An 18,865-nucleotide genomic window follows, 5' to 3' on the forward strand; every position below is an offset into this window, starting at 1 on the left:
TAAACGGCTACAAATATTTCACACTCGTACACTTCTATTTCATTTCGTACGTTTGGTATCATCAGCATCAACTTGGAAGCTGCATAATTCAAATTAATTAGGTATAATAATAATCACGCGTACAATCCATACCATATATTAATCATGCTTCACTTCTTTGATTTCATCATCATCTTTTACCAATTTGTTATAATCCAACTCTCACAATATCTTCAAAATCATGAACAAATCACCGACCGATTACAAGCGAGTATTCGACCGCTTTGATGAAGACCACAACGGCATGATCTCCCCATCCGAGTTGCAATGCTGCTTTCGGTTGATTCACAACGATGAAATATTAGTCGAGGAGGTAGAGGATGTGATCAACGGACAATTAGTGTTTGAAGATTTTATTAATTTGATGGAAAGCTCTAAGGAAGACGAGAAGGTTGAGGATTTGAAGAAGGCTTTCGGAATGTATGAAATGGAGGGAACGGATTGCATTACACCGAAGAGTTTGAAGCGGATGCTGAGTCGACTCGGTGAGCCAACGAGTTTTGATGAGTGTGTTGGTATGATTCATGAGTTTGATATTGATGGTGATGGAGTGCTTAACTTTGATGAGTTTAAAGCTATGATTGTTTGCTAATATCTATACTATATATGATACATCAGATAAGGGTAAATTAAGACATTTATTTTTAAGTAAATTACAATTTTTAGCGTCTAAGGTACATATTATATAGCATGTAAGGGACAAACTTGTCCATTTGAAAACATGTCTTGAAATAGTTACTACTTTGGACCTTTATCTTTACCTATATATTCATTTTAATTTTAATTGTAAATAACTTCCCACCAACAATTTTCCGACAGCAATAACTTTTTCATACGTTAATATTTTTAATAAAAAATTGCACCATAAAAATGAGCATTTTATTGTCTTTAATTTGGTTATGGTATTGCTATAATTTTTCAAATAAAAAAAATTAACATATTACGCATGGGTTTTCATAATTCGGTTTTAACGGTTTCTAAGTTATACCGTGAGCCAAACCATTGGTTTGATTTTTTGTTATTGAGAACCAAAATTGAACCATAGAAACTCTAAACTGAATCGTTACTAATGGTTTGGTTTCACGCATGGAGCTTCAATAATAAGTTTATCATCTGGTCCGGTTTTATATGGCCAATTTTCTGTATAAACTATAAACCAAACCGTTTGCTATGGTTTGAACATTTGGAAACCAGCTGACCAAAAGCGATGTTTGGTTCAAACGTTTTCAAGGTTTTAAATGAACCTTGAACATCCACAATTTTACACGATTACTATGATTTTTGTTCCCCGCCGCATCGCGCGGGCACCCGTCTAGTCTTTATGTATATAGTGGTGGAATTTGGATATTCTTTTGTAAATTCATATTATTTGTTATATATACTTGGTATACTAAATGAACTTCTTTGTAACTCAACATGTCTTGTTAACACCACCGGAAACAAGTCGTCCTCGGATGGCTTCATGGTCGAGACGTCACATAAACCGTCACAACATCCAGAGCCGACTATGAGGCAGGGTTAGGTTATTGACTGACCCCGGCCCAACACATATAGTGAAGAAACACGGACCTAATCCCCTTGACGGGTCTGAATTTTTATTTTTGTTTTAAATTATATATACTTTTTTGAAATAAAAATTTATGTATTCTTTATGTTTAAACTAAACTACTCAATTAATATAAGACTCGAAATTTTTTTCGACTTCGACACAAATTTTTTTCATGATTCTCGGAGAGGAATCGGCAAGTAAACGTGCAAAAACTGGTTTAAAACTCAAAACCGGTTTGGGTTGAAACCGGTTCAGTTTGGTCAACAAAAGTCAAAACCGGTTAATGATCGGTTTCGGTTCAGATTTTGACCGGTTTCGGTTCTGTTAACCGGTTTGGAACCATTTTGGGGGAGAAAATTACAAACTGGTTACAAACCGACGGTTTGAATCGGTTCCAAACTGGTTTATTCATAATCGGTTTCAAACAGGTTCGGTTTCGATTCAGTTTTCAGCTCGATTCAGTTAACCGGTTTATTTACCCACCTCTATCTGTAAGTAACCAAATTTGGCACATTAATAGTAAGTCAAGAGTTTATATCTGATTACAGTTGACCTATATATCTCTAAAAATGTTTCATAATACTTGGAATATGTATATTAGATTAAAAGAAGTATGTGTATTAGATTATCAATTTGAGATGATAATATAGATGAATGGATATGATCCATTTTATATATATATATATATATATATATATATATATATATATATATATATATATTACATGACGTCATATAATCAACATCAAGAATATAACCAAAATAACAGAATTATGAATTATAGATCACCAAACTATTCTTTTATTTTACCCTTACATTAATAAAAAGAAAAAAAATACAAAAAATGCCAAAATCAGCTAAACTTACTCATCCTTGAACAAAAAACATAGACAGTTGATTTATGTTTTAAGTTTTTCAAGACTCTCAGAGACCGATTTCATTCGCGGTCGAATTTTGGGGTCTTGTTCAGTACACGCGAGGGCTAAGTGAAACACCGCTAACACTTCTTTTTTCGCGTGTACTTCTTGAAGCAACATTGGGTCCACCATATCCGATAACGGGGTTTCCTCATCGAATGCCTTCCGAACCCACTTAACAAGATCCGGGGTCTCGGGTGAAGTCGAAGTAGTTGGAGACGAAAGCTCGGGTGACTTTCCGGTTAATAATTCTAGTAAAACTATACCGAAAGAATAAACATCCGATTTTTGTGTAGGTTGGTTGGATGACACTCGGGCTTCCGGTGCTCGGTAGTTGTTGACTTTCTCGGTTTGGGTTGACTTTAAATACGAAAGCCCCCCGCCCATGAATCCACCCGAGGACGACGTGTTGTTTCCCGTGATGTTAATAAGACGGTTCAAACCAAAATCCGATATGTAGGGTTGATACTCGTTGTCTAAGAGAATGTTTGACGGTTTAACCTCCCCGTGAACAAATTTCCGTGGGCTATATTCGTGTAGATAAGCTAAGCCTCTCGCGGAACCTTTGATGATCTTTAGCCTTGTTGACCATCTAAGGACCGTAGATGTTCGACCATGTATGGCAGAAGCCAGACTACCATTCGAAATGAAATCGCTAATCAGCAGTTTTTCATCAGGAGCCCAATAATAAGCTCGCAACTTCACCACATTCGGATGCTTCACCCTCTCAATCGCCTGAACCTCCGCCACAAACTCCTTATACTGCAATTCACCACCCTCACCCAACCGCCTCACCACGACTGGGATCCCGGTCCCCAAGACCACTTTATACACAATTCCCAACCCGCTTTTCCCTAGCACGTAAGCTGAAGCTCTCAATAACTCATCCAACTCGATTCTAAACCCTTTATCAATCGCCACGAGCTCCCCATCTTCGCCACCGCCACCACCACCACCGTTGTCGTCCTTCACGGATTCCGCCTCGGAATCCGTGTTGGGAAATCCACTAACACAAGGAAATGCACATAATTTGGATTTTTGATTTCCACCGAATCTAACTTTACCTGTACAACTACAGCCATTCGAATCTTTTTTCCTCCAATATAAATAAACCACTAATAATCCAATCAATGCAACTCCAATTGCATCCGCTAAAGATATAAGTATGATCAACCCCGGGGTTAACCCCTTTCGCGATCCATTATCGCGAATGGACCGCGTTAACCCCTCGGTTTCCGACGAAACCGCCGAGCTATTAATATTATTAATATCTCGACACGTTTTCGACAACGGAAATCCACAAAGTAATGGGTTGTTCGAAAACGCGGTCGGGCCTTGATTCGCAAACGAACCCGTTTGCGGAATCTCGCCGGAAAAATTATTATGCCGGAGGTCAAAGCTAACGGTCAACGGCAAGACACCCAAAGATTCTGGCAGCTTTCCGGTGAAGCGATTCAACGAGATATTTAGCATTCGAGATAGCGATTTCAGCTCGCCGATATCGTCCGGCAATGACCCGGTTAACGAATTCGATGATAAGTCAAGTTGAACCAAATTGGCTAGTTTCGAAAAAACACCCGCCGGAATTTCGCCGGAGAAATTATTTCCGGCGAGAATTAGCCGTTGTAATTCCCGGCAGTTTTCGAGAAACTTCGGGAATGTTCCGGATAACGAATTCGATGATAAATCAATGTTTTGAATCCGAGGTGGGTTGCAAATAGTCGCCGGAAGTTCGCCGGAGAGATTGTTGCCGGAGAGGAATATACTGTGAAGCGACGTCGCATTGAATATCTGATCGGGTATCGAGCCGTGGAAATCGTTGTCGTGTAAATTGAGTCGCCGGAGATATAATAAGTTTCCGACCTCCGACGGAATATACCCCCGGAGATTTTTTCCGGCGAGGGCAAGTCTGACGACTTGGGGGTCGGAAACCCCGGAAATGTTGGCGCATGTAACGCCGGTCCAATGACACGGGGTGGTGTCGCTGTCGGACCAGTCCGTAAGTTTATCAGCGCCGTTGTCGAGGGCGGATTTTACGGAGAGGAGGGAAAGTCCATCTGAAGTAATAGCATAAACATTATTTGAAAAAATGTAAATAATTGTAATAACAATAATAATAATAACAATATTATTATTATTATTATTATTATTATAATAAAGGTTCAACATGTTAAGAAGTTGTAAGATAACATTTAAGGGTATATAATGAATTATGACATTGGGTATATCATATATGAAGTAAGTGGTGGTGGTGGTGGTGGTGGTGGTGGTGGTGGTGATGGTGGTTGTAGTGGTGGTATTTATGAACATATGACAATAATAAGGTAATGGAATGGGTTGAGTTGGGAGGTGGGTCCCACACACATTGATTCCTAGAAGTAGAAGGAAAGCAATGGGATATTGGGATCTTTTAATATGTTGTCTTTCTGCCTAGTATAATTGTTTGTGTCATGTTGATGTTAATCATATCAATATCAAGATTCATATGTATTGAGGAAGAAGACATGCACAAATGGAACAAAATTTAGGGACTTTTCGATTAATGTTGGGTTTGTAGAGGCCAAGTTCGGGCTCGGTTTAATGAAGACAATAAGATATGTTAATAGTTTTGGCTTGATGGAGTTCGAAGATAGTGAGGCACGTTGCCTTGTTAACCGACATGTATTACTTTTATTTGAGCATGTTTAGTTTTCTTGTTATTAAAGTTATAATTTAAACCGAATGCATCTTTATTTCTGTCATCCTTGTACGTGTAATTCATCTGGAGAGTAAGAGGCATAGCAATGGACGTAGATTACACAGTTAAAACTCTGGTTATAGCTCGTGTATGGTCGAAATAGTTTTGTGTATTTTATGAAATCAGTTCTAATTATTTTATGGTACTTGCATTGAGTTAAGTTTTCAATCACACAAATATAATCTGTTGGTTTGCATGTGATCGATCACACATGTACTACAGAAATAATAATTGTTGGATGGATTATTTGACAAGTGACAACAATGTCTTCATGTGTAAATGTTTGGTACTTAAAAGCTAAAACAACTTAATTTACTTAGAAACTACGTTTAGTCTTTGACGACAAATAAACATCGGTTAGTGGAAGATAATATGCATAACCATTTATGACGGAATCAAAACTTTTCAACTAACATCACAGTAGATAAATGTGACCAGAAATGTTATAGGTCGAAGACAATTTGATGGTCATACTACAAGCGACGTTTTTGAGTGACATTAACCAGTCCAACCCGACAACCTAACAAGACACACTAGAAAATATAACGAGGGAAATGCATCATAAATGTTTCGTTGACGCTAGCCATGTATGTGACCGGAAATAAATGTGGGAACCATCTTCTGTAAAATAACTTAATGAAAGCTAACTCAAGTTCATTAATGGCTACCCCACATCATGTAACACCATTCTATACACCACTTGCTGTTAGCTCAGTCATGGATTGATTTCATATGGCTTTTTAACCTTGAATTAAGTATACATAATATGTGTACATATAAAGATATACAAGTTGATTATTATATAAAGTGACTTTTAAAGGAAGCATATACAATATACCAGTATACAACCTTATTAGACAGACACGTCATTGTAACTGGAAAGAGTATTTACGTTAACATAATTCATTACAATACTCGGTACATCTTTTTAAGATAATAACAGTGATTTATGCACTGATATTTTTATTTAAAAATATCAGTGCATAAATCACTGTTATTAAATACCAGTACATAAATCACTGTTATCTTAAAAAGATTACCGAGTATTTCACTTCACTATTGACATATGTTTGTTATAAACATATTATATTTTCTATACTCCCCCCCAACAAATTTGTACTAAAAAGTTGAATTTTAGTACTTGTGTGTCCATTTGTTTCAAAGTAGTTGAATGGACATACTATACTTTATTTTTATTTGTTAGGTTTAATTAGTTGGGTTGGCTACTTGTATTATTGTATACGATCTCTTTCATCTAACTAACATCACCCATTATCCATACCCTCTATTCATTTTAAAGTAAAAAAGTAAATATTTAATTTTATGACATGAGGTGCATTGTATTTGGCTTGGCTTCTTTGCAAAGATTTCCAATTTTCAATGATCATATAAGGTGATTTTGTGAAAAAAGATTAGAACAAAACCAATAAACAATTATTAAGTGTATAAAACTCTGTAACTAACATCACTTGAGGTTGGTAATTTGATAATGAGACATTGATACATCATGCATATGGCATATTTGCCAAATAGTTATATTTTCTGATTTCTTTTCTTGAATAAGAGTTTTAAGAGTTAATATGTGTGATGTCATGTGTAACGAGCAAGTTCGCTCGACTTGTAAGCGTAAGTTGTGCTCATAGTTAGCTCGAGTCAGTTCGCGGTTACAACAATATAATGTTTATGTAAATTGGCTCATTATGTTATTACAAAAATATAATGACTCTCATATTTTAGAACAAAAATATATTTTTAAAAAGTTTATGAAAAACTATCAGATTTATAATCATATTAAAACATAAAAGGTTTATAATTTGAGTGGAGAAATAATTGATGACCAAACTATGATGTAGCAATGATGAATACATGCTTAGAAGCAAAACTCGGTGTCATAATAATAGCATTTGATTTCATAATCCATTTGATTTGTAAACTTTACTTAAATTATTATTGTATATCAAATGTTGCATGTTGGCTCTTCAATTTCAGAATTACTATACTCAAATGAATGGAATTACTTTCAATTTGTTCTTTATATTTTTAGATCTAAAACGTCATAACAATTTCCCCACAAGCCAGGAGCGGATCTAAGGGGAATCCGAAGAGTGCCCGTGATATCTCTTAACTTTGGCGGCGAAATGTAAAAATTTGTCTTCGTTTTACGTGTTCGTATACCCCTAGATCCCAATTTTTTTTTGAAAAACCCATGAAATTTTCTTATAGATCCACCACTACCCAGTATCCACAACGTCATCCTCCAAACCATGTCCCTCACCTTCCTTCCCCGTGGGCCTAACACTCCAAGGCTCCAACCCATGCCCATCTTACGGACGTGCCAAGCTACCCATGGGCATCTACACATCCTTGGGTAGAGCTCGAAGCCTCAAATATACGCTCATGATTTTCATAAGTTAAATATCAATAAACAAACATCTAATAATATGTTAAAACTATGAATACATCCAAATCTCTGACATGAAGATTTTAGAAGTCACGAAATTTTACATCTATATCACTTAGAAAAAAGAAATAAATATCATAAATCCGTTTTACCCATGAATTGCCAAAAATATTTTAACAATACACACACTTGACTCACTTTATAATTTTACAAAATTCATATTCTTTAAAAATTTTCTTATAAAATGAAAAGGATGAGAAAGATAGCAAAAGAGACTGAAAGATTGTACTCTCCAACAATAAGATAAATCCTTTAAATAGAGTACATGTTAAAAATTCTGTAGAATTCATAGCTACAGAAGTTAACTTATTTTTCACATTTTTAATTGTTAAAAATAAAACAATATATACATATTATCAGCTATGAATGTTTATACATTTATTATTTAAGACTTTCATAATTTTTTGTGAATTTTATTTCATGCTATAGATTTTACTAGGGAATTTACTAACTCCAATAAAAGCAAGATGTTTTTTTAAGATTAAGCAATAAGTACATCACTCTAGTAATAAATAAGCAAAAAAAAAAAGACAAGTTCATGGCACTTGCAAATATAAAATCATAACAAACGCACATTGTCTTTTTGCTTTTTCTAACAAATTACAAACAGCCAGTCGACTCACGCGGCACCAGCTTCAGTCATTTCCTGTTCAACAATCGCTGGTTCGACAGGATAGTACGAGTAGTGAAGTTCCCCAACGTCATCACCCGATAGTTTTGTCCATCCGTTTGGGCCCACATGATAAACTAAAACAAAACCAACATTAACAATAATTAAATATTCTTACTAAATAATATTATTTTGCCATCAAATTTGATATTCATTATTTATATTTATAGAAAATATTAAAGAGGGTGTACCGCTAGCAACACCGCCACTAGCTCCATCACGGAATGTTGCATGATAGATGGCTCTTCTTGCCAACTCAGCAGCTTCATCGATTGTCAGATCGTACTTGTAACTACCAAATTCACAAAATTAAAACAAAAATGAAACTTTTAATTGACAAAATTTAAATGTGTTTATCCGTGCTCACCCGCTATCTAGTACACCATAAGCATATGGCGAACCAGACCCGACTGAGAACTTAGTTCCCTTCAGACGTCCTCCTTCGCTGTCTACATAATATAGACCCGGGCCCTACAAGATGTAAAACATGTAGCAAAGGTTTAACCTTAAATATGCAAAACATAAACATAAAGTACAAATACATGTCTGAATTATGTGTTGTGTATATACCTTTTCATCCCATCCTGCAATCATTGTCCCGACAGACAAACCCATTCCACGGTAAGAATATAAAATATTTGCCAGCATCTTTGAAGCGCCGGTTACTGAAATCCTTCTCTTGTTTGCCAATTCATGCAAACGACACTGAAATTTTTTTGAAAAATAATACAAGCATTACTTTAGGCCACATTGTATGCATGATTTAAGTAATTATTCAAGATTCTGATTAGAGGTCATATTCAACATCACCTTATCATTATTTCTGAAAAAAAGAAAGATAAAGAAAAGGTAAAATGGTCTAGTCACACAAAAATCAAACCTTTTGAGAGTTTGGCAGGTTTTTGTCAAAAAACTATAAGTTTAATGGGTTTTTTGACTGGCGATTTTATAAAAAAGAAGGTACTATACTACAACTGAGGTGAGCAACGAAAACAGGCTAACCTTAATGCCTAGATTCCGGTGCCAGAATTGACAATCAGCAGCACCTCCTGCCATTGTGCCCAGCATATAAGGATTAATTTCAATGATTTTCTTCACAGATTGAGACGCTGAAAGAAAACAAAATCATAAGTATGTATTAGATCAATTAATGCTTTATAATTAGAACCTGCAGCCTAAGGAAAGTGAAAATGTGAAATCATTGTTTCAAACATGTGTTACGTCAGAAACTAATTTTGTAGTAAGAACATTCAATCTCTTTTAGCAAAATAAAGATTTTCAAAACACAAAAATGTCCAAACGCATTTGGGAAAGAAAAATAAAGAAATGACTTCAAAAATAAAACCCAGTGTTTAGTCAATAAGATCAAATAAAAAGTAGTCGAAAAAAATATAATTCAAATGCATAGGCTGCAATTGCAAAATGTAATAAGATATGAAATTATAAAACAAGATATATTTTCAGTGTGAACAAGAACATACAAATATAGCCTCCCATGCTGGCTCGGGAATCAGCAGCGACCATCACGCCCTCCTTAAAAATAAAAGCCAAGGTTGTTGTTCCCTTTGCAGGTTTTACCATTTGAACAGAATTCTTCTGGAATCCATCAAACTGGAGCAAGAGATGAGATGTAGTTTTCAGCACATTACAAACTCATCAATTTTATATTAAAAAACAAGTATTGTCGGGCAAAATGAGGTCGAAAAACTCACATCTGATGTGACTGGAAGGTCAAATGAAGGAGTGTCTGAGAACCCGTCACAAAATGACTCATTATTTCCACCGTAAAGCGGTGCACTTGATTCTAGTCCGCTAAAGTCAAGCTTCATGATTTTTACCTACAAACAACAACTCATACATAATTTTCCAACTTTCAAGTTCCTTATGAGAATTAAAAGTCTAAAACTACTTTAACAACGCACAAACGAGTTTAATCTTGTAAACTTAAATGAAAGTCTTGATAATATACCCTCAAATTACGAGGTTCACTGGTTCAACTCTTTGATAAAAGCAAAATAAATCTCACCTATATAATCAAACAAAATCATGAAAACAATCCCAAGAATCATGACATTATATTTATAACTTAACCAATAACCATCAAACTTGTTAAAACTAAACATATTAATCTTCCTAATGTATTTTTGCTCCGATCAGCTGAGTGAAACCTAAACACATACAAATAGTGGTGCAAACGAGCTGAGTTGCTCACACGCTACTCGAGATCAGATTGATAAAACGCTTGGAATGAGCCGAGCTTGAGGCTTGTATAGGAAGCTCATTTAGGCTCGTTGAGCCTTAATGAGCCCTGTGTATTTTTAAATTCTACCTTTTTCGGACTTCGTGCCGAGCTTAAGCTTGTTTAAGGTAATATACGAGCTTGAGCCGAGCTTTGGATTGTTTAAGGTACTATACGAGCTTGAGCTGAGCTTAAGCCTGTTTAAGGTTTTTCCCAAAATTTATAAAAATAATTAAAAACGTATATAAATTAATTAATAAATAATAAGCGAGCCAAGTCCGAGATTGAGAAACCGACTCAGAAGCTCAAGCTGAGCTTAGGCTTGTTAAAGGTTTTTCTCAAAAAAAAAATGAAAACAATTAAAAGCGTATATAACTTGAAATAAGTAAAAAATAAACTACTTGATTTTAAGCCTCTAATCAATAACTATGCGAAACAACATCGAATTCGCATACAACGAAACATTAAATAAAAAATAAAAATTGAAAACGAAGCCATTAAGGCATGATTCTAATAATATTCAAACAATGAATGGAATTAGTGATATAATAAATAATAATAATAATAATAATAATAATAATCAGGTAGAAGATTACCTTTTGATCGATGGATAAGTGTTAATCAGATCGTTAATACGTTGATTCAAAAGCTTTCGAAGTATGTATTTGAACAAAGTGGTTTCTTGAACAACAATAAAACATGAGATCCGTTATTAGACCTGGTTTCTATAGATCGGGTCAGCCTGTTGTATTACTTTGGGCTTGGTCCATTAATATATATGAATGATTATTCAGAGTTCTGGGGCCGTCCAAACCGCTCGTCGGTCGTTCGAAAATTGTTCATGATCGCTTATTTTTTAGCTTGATTGAAAATGAGCCGCTCTGTTCGTTTCGGTTTGTACACGAGCCAAGCAACGAGCAAAGGTCTGCTCAGTTCTGTTCAGCTCGAATATTTTTAATTTATTTTATATATAATTATATATGAACAAATATATAAATATATAGACAAAACACATAATATAAGCATACAATTATTTTTACCCCTTTAAATTTTTCATATTCTGTCAATTTATAGTTTTATTTGTTCGCTTCAAGTCTTTAGATATTATAAATTTGTTTACATGTTCATTATATCTCACTTTAAACTTATTTTTAATAAAAACTTACAATCTGTTACATGTTTGTCTAAAAACTACCCCCTCCGTCCCATTTTAAATGTCCATTTTTCCATTTTTTGTTGTCCCAATTTAAATGTCATTTCTATACATATAAATTCAATTTTCAATTGTGCCCTTACTATTACATATACTAGATGTTTTATTTTTTCGCCAAGGAAGAAAAATGGTTTTTAACCATAATAATTTAAAGGACATTATTGTCATTTTACAGCTCATAAAATAAAATGATCAAACATTTATTAATTTGTGTGTCTTGGGTCTCGGGACATTTAAAATGGGACGTAGGGAGTATTAATTTATTTATAAAATATATTATTTACAACCTTCAAAAGTGAAAAAAAAAATAAATAATGCTCAAAATCGCCCGATGTTCGATCGAAAAATGCTCGATTCGGTTTTAGCTCGTTTCGGTCTTCGCTCAATTCAAATTTCAACCGTTCGGTTCGGTTCGGTTGTAAATGAGCCAAGCAACGAGCAAGCCTTCGCTCATTTCGGCTCGGCTAGTGAACAACCCTATGAGAAGTAGACTAGACACTAGTAGAGTACTAGAGGTCTATAAATGGGGTTTTTTTTCCGGAACCAAACCCAGATATAATCTTGTTTCAGGTTTGGTTCAGGTATAGTCGGGTTTTTGACTGATTTGGTCAAGTTTTTAACGGTTTTTGGCTGGGCCGAGTTCAGGGTTTGACCAGGTAGAAGTGGAACTGATTTGGTTCCTGTTCAGATACGGTTTCTTAGAGGAACTTAATGTTACACATATATATTAATTTTGTGACTTGTCAAACAAGTTTAATCATTTTAACCGGTCATATTTCTCTTTATAGAAATCTGACATAATTTTTATTTATTTTTAAAATTTTCTAAGTGTGTGAAAATTTTCAAACTTATTGAATTATGTAAATTTTATTTTCTTAGAAAAAGTACATAAACTTTTTATTTATTATATATAATTTTTATTTCATATATTTATTTATTCTCATAATTCAGGTTATTTAGATCAACCTAAATTGGTATTGGCTTTTCAAATTCATTTTCAGGTTAATTAAACTTGCCAAATGTAGAACAACTATAAACATACCCGATAAATAGACATATTTATGATTTTCTCTTGCTTTATGTTTATATACGTAAAAAACTTAACAATTCGATCATGCTAAGCATTTGGAATTCTCATATATCCTATCCATGATGTCGATTCGGTGCAAGTTTTGCTTTTCAATGTTTAATATTTCCGCGGTGTTAGTGTTATTGACCCGTATTTGTTTATCTTCCTATTATAAGAACTCTATATAAGCAAATGTTCATCACTCATAAGATATAACTCAATACATTGTACAATGAATATACCTTACAAAAATACAGGGACCTATGCTGTGAAAATGATGTTTTCAACATAATCAAAATACAGGGAGTAAAAAATGTTTAATAAAAATAAAAAACAAATGCTTGCTATGGGGTTCGAACCCATGCGCACTTATGTGCAGAAGATTTTAAGTCTTCCCCCATAACCTCTCGGGCAAACCAGCTTCTTGTTTTTAAATATAAATTCTTTTTATACATACAGTAATGTAATAAATAAATAATCACATTTTTTTTTTCTGATTTATTATATATCTATAGGTAAATGATCGTACAGAGTGTACAAAGATCTTCTCCGCCATAGTTCCGCATGAAGTAAATATAATATACATAAAATTGAACTGTTTACGCACAAAATATCACGCAACTTATAAAATAATCATTCAACCTATGTTAATAATTACACAACGTACGTTACACATTCTTTGTAAATAGCCACCCCTATATATATGAACGCAAAACGGGATGTGTAGAATAACTTCATAAGTCATAACTAATCGAGTGACTATCGTTCAACTGCAAATTATCTTCTTTGAATCTTTTATAAACTAGTAAACTATGTTACACACCATATCAGTTAGCAAATTCCTCTAAGCATTGTTTGAACCCGACCATCTTGTGTGCTCATATTGAAGCTCTTTGCAGATGCAACCGAGTCGCTAAATAACTTTTTTTTGAAAGGCCAAATATTATTAAAAACAAAAGGACCACTTACAAGACACAAGTAGCCCAAAAACAAACGTAAGAAAAATACAAACAATATTAAACGACTAATACATGAAGTGTTGAGAAAATTTAATTAATGATGCGAGTTCAATCTGTCGAATGTAAAAATACTAGTTAACACGAAAACAAAATGAAAAACATTGATCACTCAAAGGTTTTAAGAAGCCTAAGCAAACCAGCAGCTTCACGAATCTTCGAAAACTCAATGCAAAACGCTTGAACTTCGATAAAAAGAGCTTGAACATTGATTATCTCGTTTTTGATCAAACTCTGCAAGAACACACACACGAGCCTCACCAACCGGCACTGCATATACTCATCCTTAGCATTCTCACACGACGATATGCAATGGGATATATACATATGCACAAACTCGGCTGGTAAATTAACCTCAGCCGTTAACCGGTTCACAACTTCCATCGAGCGCAGACTCAAGTCCATGTTCACAAGAACCATTAAGTAGTCAGACATTTCGCGTGTGTACATTAGTTTGATCAAAACTTCAACTGCGATTAACTGGTTGGTCTCCACTAATCTGGCTAGTACTCTTGCAGTCAACCCGCAGTGATGCACGAGTCCCGGGTTGGATGATAACTCGAGTATTAACCGTTTTTGCTGAGCTACTGCAAGCGGGCCACGCAATGCTTGTAGAATCAAGTCACGAACCGTTGCACCATAGCTCGTGTCGACACACATCCCAAGATCCCAATACGGGTCATGAGTTTTGTCGGGGTTGACCCGTATTATTTCACCTTCTAGAACTAGGAGTCTAGCTGGACCGGTTCGGGTCCAATGAATATACAGCGCGTCCAATGATGAAGATTGTATTAGGCACGTTACCGTTTCCTGTCACCCGGCCCGATATACGGGTCAGGAAGCATATTTTTAAAGAAACTGGTAAACGGGTCGGGCTGTTTCGTTAACGGGCCAAGCGGTGGAAAACTGTTTGATGCAGAGTCAAACCTGTTGATGTAATCTGCAGCTGATAATTTTAAAACCTCGTGGGTCCCGCCTAGCAGATGGCGAATAAACGACTTTTCATACGTGTCGGTTTTTGCATCGTATCCAATGTTACCAAGAAAGGAAATGTATGGGTTGTCGGATGACTCGGATGCATACGAGTGATGAAGTAACGCAAATGCAACTAAACGCTCAGTCGGTTTTAGAAACGTTGGCGTGTCTTCTAAAAGAGTAACAAGTCCAGAGCAGAATTCATTAAGCAGAGAGCTCGGGATCGTTGTTGAGAACTCAGTAATGATGTCTTCAACGGTTCGGTTCTCAGCATCTATAGATAGGGAAATACGAACTGCAGGTTCGGGTTTCCCAGTCATCTGCATACAAAAATAGTTACAAGGTAACTAGTTAAATATTTTATGACACGTTAGAGATGAAACATAACTTAAATTGACCGGTTTATCGGTCTATCTTTGAAGTTTGATCAAACGTGTAACAAATTAATAATAAACCATACAAATTTAGTGAAATAAAATAACTCATAGCAGTAATAAAATCAAATATCTGTTTATTTTTTTCCATGTTTATTATTCTTAATATATTGCTACAACATCTAACAAGAAAAGCATCATATATATTTCTAAATAACATATGCAATCATTTTGTTTTTCCATAAGAAACTAATATAGTTCTTTTAATTTTTTAAAAATAAGTAAAATAGCAACACAACTTTATTAAACTATCAATTTAATAGTATTTACATTTTACAAAATATTTGAATATTATTTTTAAAATCAATTATGACATTATATGGTTCTTAAATCTAGTCCGATAAGGCATCCTGGTCACTGTCCGATTACGAAAACATTGGCTACAACTCAAAATTTACTAGAAACAAAAAAGACATTATTCTGATAAATTCTCAATATTCATTGAATTCATCTACATTTAATCAGTAACAAGAACACCATAGTGAAAATAAAATAAAAAAATAAAAAAAATATTATGTATTAACTAACTTCATGACACTCAATATTCACATCATTCAATATAAACATCATTATTTAAAATGATTTAAATTAATACCTTGTGAAAACAAACAGTTGAATTCCTTTACTCTTGAACAAAAACTGCTCAAAGTTTGATTCCTGTGATAATTTTATTTTTAAACAAGTATTATGTTAATTATGTGCTCCTATTTATATAGGTTAAAGCCTATAGCACATTATGGAAACAGCATAATCGTTTTTTATAGATTTAATTACACTCTTATTTGTTTATCCTTACATAAGGAATTGATATAAGCAAATCTTCATCACTCATAACTCAATACATTGTAGTACAGTTAAGAAAAATTTAAGGACCTATTTTGAGAAAGCTCAACAACCATGTAAACTCATGCACCAATATTATTATATACAAGTAGAACGGTTTACGCTCATCACTTGAGTTTCTTGCGTATTTTTCTTGATGATTTGGTGCTTCTGATTGTGCATTTCGAAGTATTATACATCGCGGTTAGTATTATATTGATTCATATTTAGTTATCCTATTATAATTTATAAGAACTCTATATTAGCAAATGTACACCACTCAAAAAAAATCAAGATGTACATGAATGATTATTTTCAAAACTAAAAACTGCCAGCTTTTAACTATAATGAAAAGTACAAAGCTTTAATAAAAAGTAATTATAAAGTGCTGGCTATGGGGTTCGAACCCATGCGCACTTATGTGCAGAAGATCTTAAGTCTTCCCCCTTAACCTCTCGGACAAACCAGCTTCCTGTTATTAATTTGAAATCTTTTTTTAAACATTCAATATCTTAATGTATAATTATACTTGGAAAAATGTATTAAGTATAGGCCTGCAAACGAACCGAACGTTCGGTGAACTGTTCGTGAACCGTTCGGCGGGAAGTTCGTTTATGTTCGTTTAATTATTAAACGAACGAACACGAACAAAAAATTTGTATTCGTTTAATTAAACGAACGAACATGAACCCATGTTCCGTTCGTTCATTTATGTTCGTTTATTTATGTTCGTATATGTATTAATATAAAATAAATAATTATTATTCGGATGAGTCAATTAAAGGTTTTATATATTTTTAATTTGTGTTCATTGAAGTGTTTTCATTTATTTTCTTAAAATAAGAGAGATATTAAAACAAATGTGTTTCATTAGTATAATTAGTATTTTTTAAAAAATATATATATATCACTATTGAAGAGAGGGAAGGTATATTTAATAATAGAGAAATGCGAGAAAATTTGTGAGAATGATATGGAGACAAGACATGACATAAGAGATTTTTATTATAGATATAGATACAGATATAGATTTTAACACGGTATATAGAATAAACTGAATGGGTAGAATAATTTCACATATATTCTGGTGACTATCGTTCAAATGCGAATGGTCTTTCTCGAATCGTATATTAACTAGTAAATAACATATAAGTTTCAAATCACAAATATGCAAGTTCAATCCGTCTCATCTAAAAATACTACTTAACATGAAAACAGTACGAAAAACATTAATCATTATAACGTTTTAAGAAGCCTAAACAAACCGGCTGCTTCAGGCATCTTCGCATACACAACGCAAAACGTCTGAAGCTCGAAAAAAAGATCTTGAGCATTGATTATGTTGTTTTTGATCAAACTCCTCAAGAACACACACACGAGCCTCACCAACCGGTGCTGCATAAACTTTTCCTTAATATTCTCACACGACGCAATGCAGTTGGTTATATACAAATGCACAAACTCAGCTGGTAACTTAACCTCAGTCGTTAATTGGTTCACAACTTCCATCAAGTGCAGGCTCAGTTTCATGCTCACAAGAACCGTAAAGTAGTCAGTTATTTTTGGTGAGTTCATTAGTTTGATCAAAACTTCAACCGCGATTAACGGGTTGTTTTCCACTAATTTTGGTAGTTTTATCGGAGTCAACCTGCAGTGATACACGAGGATTGGGTTGGATTTTAACTCGAGTAAAACACGTTCTTGCTGAGCTGGCGCAAGCGGGCCTTTTAAGGCTTGCTGAACCAGCTCACGAACCACTGCAGCGAGGCTCATGTCAACACACATCCCGAGATCCCAAAGCGGGCCATGAATGTTTTCGTGGTTGACCCATGTTAGCTCACCTTCTAGAACCGGGAGTCTAGGTGGAACGGGCCGGGCCCAATGAGGATACAGCCCGTCCAGTGACGAAGACTGTATTAGGCCCGTTACTGTTTCCTCTCGGTCACCTGGCCCGAAATCTGGATCAGGTATCACATTTTTTACCGCAGCATCTTTAAAAAAACAGGTAAACGGGTTGGGCTTTTTCACTAGCAGGTCGAGCAGGGTGAAACTGTTTGATGCAGAGTCAAACTTGTTAATGTAATCTGCAGCTGATAATTTCAAAACCTCGTGGACCCCGCCTAGCAGATGACGAATAAACGATTTTTCAAAACTGTCGGTTTTTGCATCGTTTGCAATGTCGATAAGCAATGAAACGTACGGGTTGGCAGATGCATACGAGTGATGAAGTAACGCAAATGCAACTAAACGCTCGGACGGTTTTAGAAACTTTGGTGTGTCTTCTAAAAGAATAACAAGTGCAGAGTAGATTGCATTATGCTGAGAGCGCGGGACCTTTGTGGAGAAATCGGTAATGATATCTTGAACGGGTCGTTTCTCGCCATCTCTAAGTAGGGAATATAGAATCGCAGTTGCGGGTTTACTGATCATCTTCTGCATACTAAAACAATGTCAAAGTAATTAGTTAAATCTTTTAACTTAACCAGTATGACACGTTAGAAATAAAACATAACTTAAAACGACCGATTTATCGGTCTATCTTTGAAGTTTGATAAAAAAATGTAACATGACATTGATGCTTATTAAGATGTTATTATAATTGTAAAGCATAATAAATCAGCAACTTATTAGAGCATTCTCATCCAACCCATTATAATATGTGAGTGGTGTTTTTATAATTTAGAGAGTGATTTAGAGTGTTGTGAGTGAAGAGTTTTTATATTT

The 18,865-nt window shown here is 34.6% G+C and overlaps 2 protein-coding genes, 2 non-coding genes and 3 pseudogenes across 5 annotated transcripts; 1 reads left to right on the forward strand and 6 right to left on the reverse strand.

The window, feature by feature from the left end:
- The first annotated feature begins 220 nt into the window (after positions 1-220).
- LOC143627522 (putative calcium-binding protein CML19) lies at positions 221-631 on the forward strand. The gene has a single exon (XM_077097314.1). The coding sequence runs from the start codon at positions 221-223 to the stop codon at positions 629-631; it is 411 nt and encodes a 136-aa protein (XP_076953429.1).
- Positions 632-2,470: 1,839 nt separating this feature from the next.
- LOC143627648 (receptor protein kinase-like protein ZAR1 pseudogene) lies at positions 2,471-4,674 on the reverse strand (annotated as a pseudogene).
- Positions 4,675-8,174: 3,500 nt separating this feature from the next.
- On the reverse strand, positions 8,175-11,303 carry LOC143627649 (proteasome subunit beta type-5-B-like). 2 transcript variants are annotated; one of them, XM_077097434.1, is made up of 8 exons: positions 11,209-11,303; positions 10,086-10,211; positions 9,855-9,984; positions 9,376-9,482; positions 8,944-9,078; positions 8,741-8,844; positions 8,565-8,665; positions 8,176-8,450 (listed from the first exon to the last, which is right to left on the reverse strand). In XM_077097434.1, the coding sequence occupies exons 2-8, from the start codon at positions 10,200-10,202 to the stop codon at positions 8,323-8,325; spliced, it is 822 nt and encodes a 273-aa protein (XP_076953549.1). In that variant the 5' UTR covers positions 10,203-10,211; positions 11,209-11,303; the 3' UTR covers positions 8,176-8,322. The 2 variants fall into 2 exon arrangements, with proteins under 2 accessions (XP_076953550.1, XP_076953549.1); XM_077097435.1 differs by lacking the exon at positions 11,209-11,303 and having other exon boundaries at positions 8,175-8,450.
- Positions 11,304-13,232: 1,929 nt separating this feature from the next.
- On the reverse strand, positions 13,233-13,315 carry TRNAL-UAA (transfer RNA leucine (anticodon UAA)). Its single transcript has one exon. It is a non-coding gene; the product is annotated as a tRNA-Leu (tRNA).
- A 703-nt stretch (positions 13,316-14,018) lies between these two features.
- Positions 14,019-15,205, reverse strand: LOC143627598 (uncharacterized; annotated as a pseudogene).
- A 1,322-nt stretch (positions 15,206-16,527) lies between these two features.
- On the reverse strand, positions 16,528-16,610 carry TRNAL-UAA (transfer RNA leucine (anticodon UAA)). The gene has a single exon. It is a non-coding gene; the product is annotated as a tRNA-Leu (tRNA).
- A 610-nt stretch (positions 16,611-17,220) lies between these two features.
- On the reverse strand, positions 17,221-18,597 carry LOC143627599 (uncharacterized; annotated as a pseudogene).
- Between the last annotated feature and the right edge of the window lie 268 nt (positions 18,598-18,865).

Source organism: Bidens hawaiensis, unplaced genomic scaffold (genome assembly GCF_021521415.1).
Source record: "Bidens hawaiensis isolate Kalapana, Puna unplaced genomic scaffold, B.hawaiensis_p1.1 tig00004685_1, whole genome shotgun sequence".
Lineage (NCBI taxonomy): Eukaryota > Viridiplantae > Streptophyta > Magnoliopsida > Asterales > Asteraceae > Bidens > Bidens hawaiensis.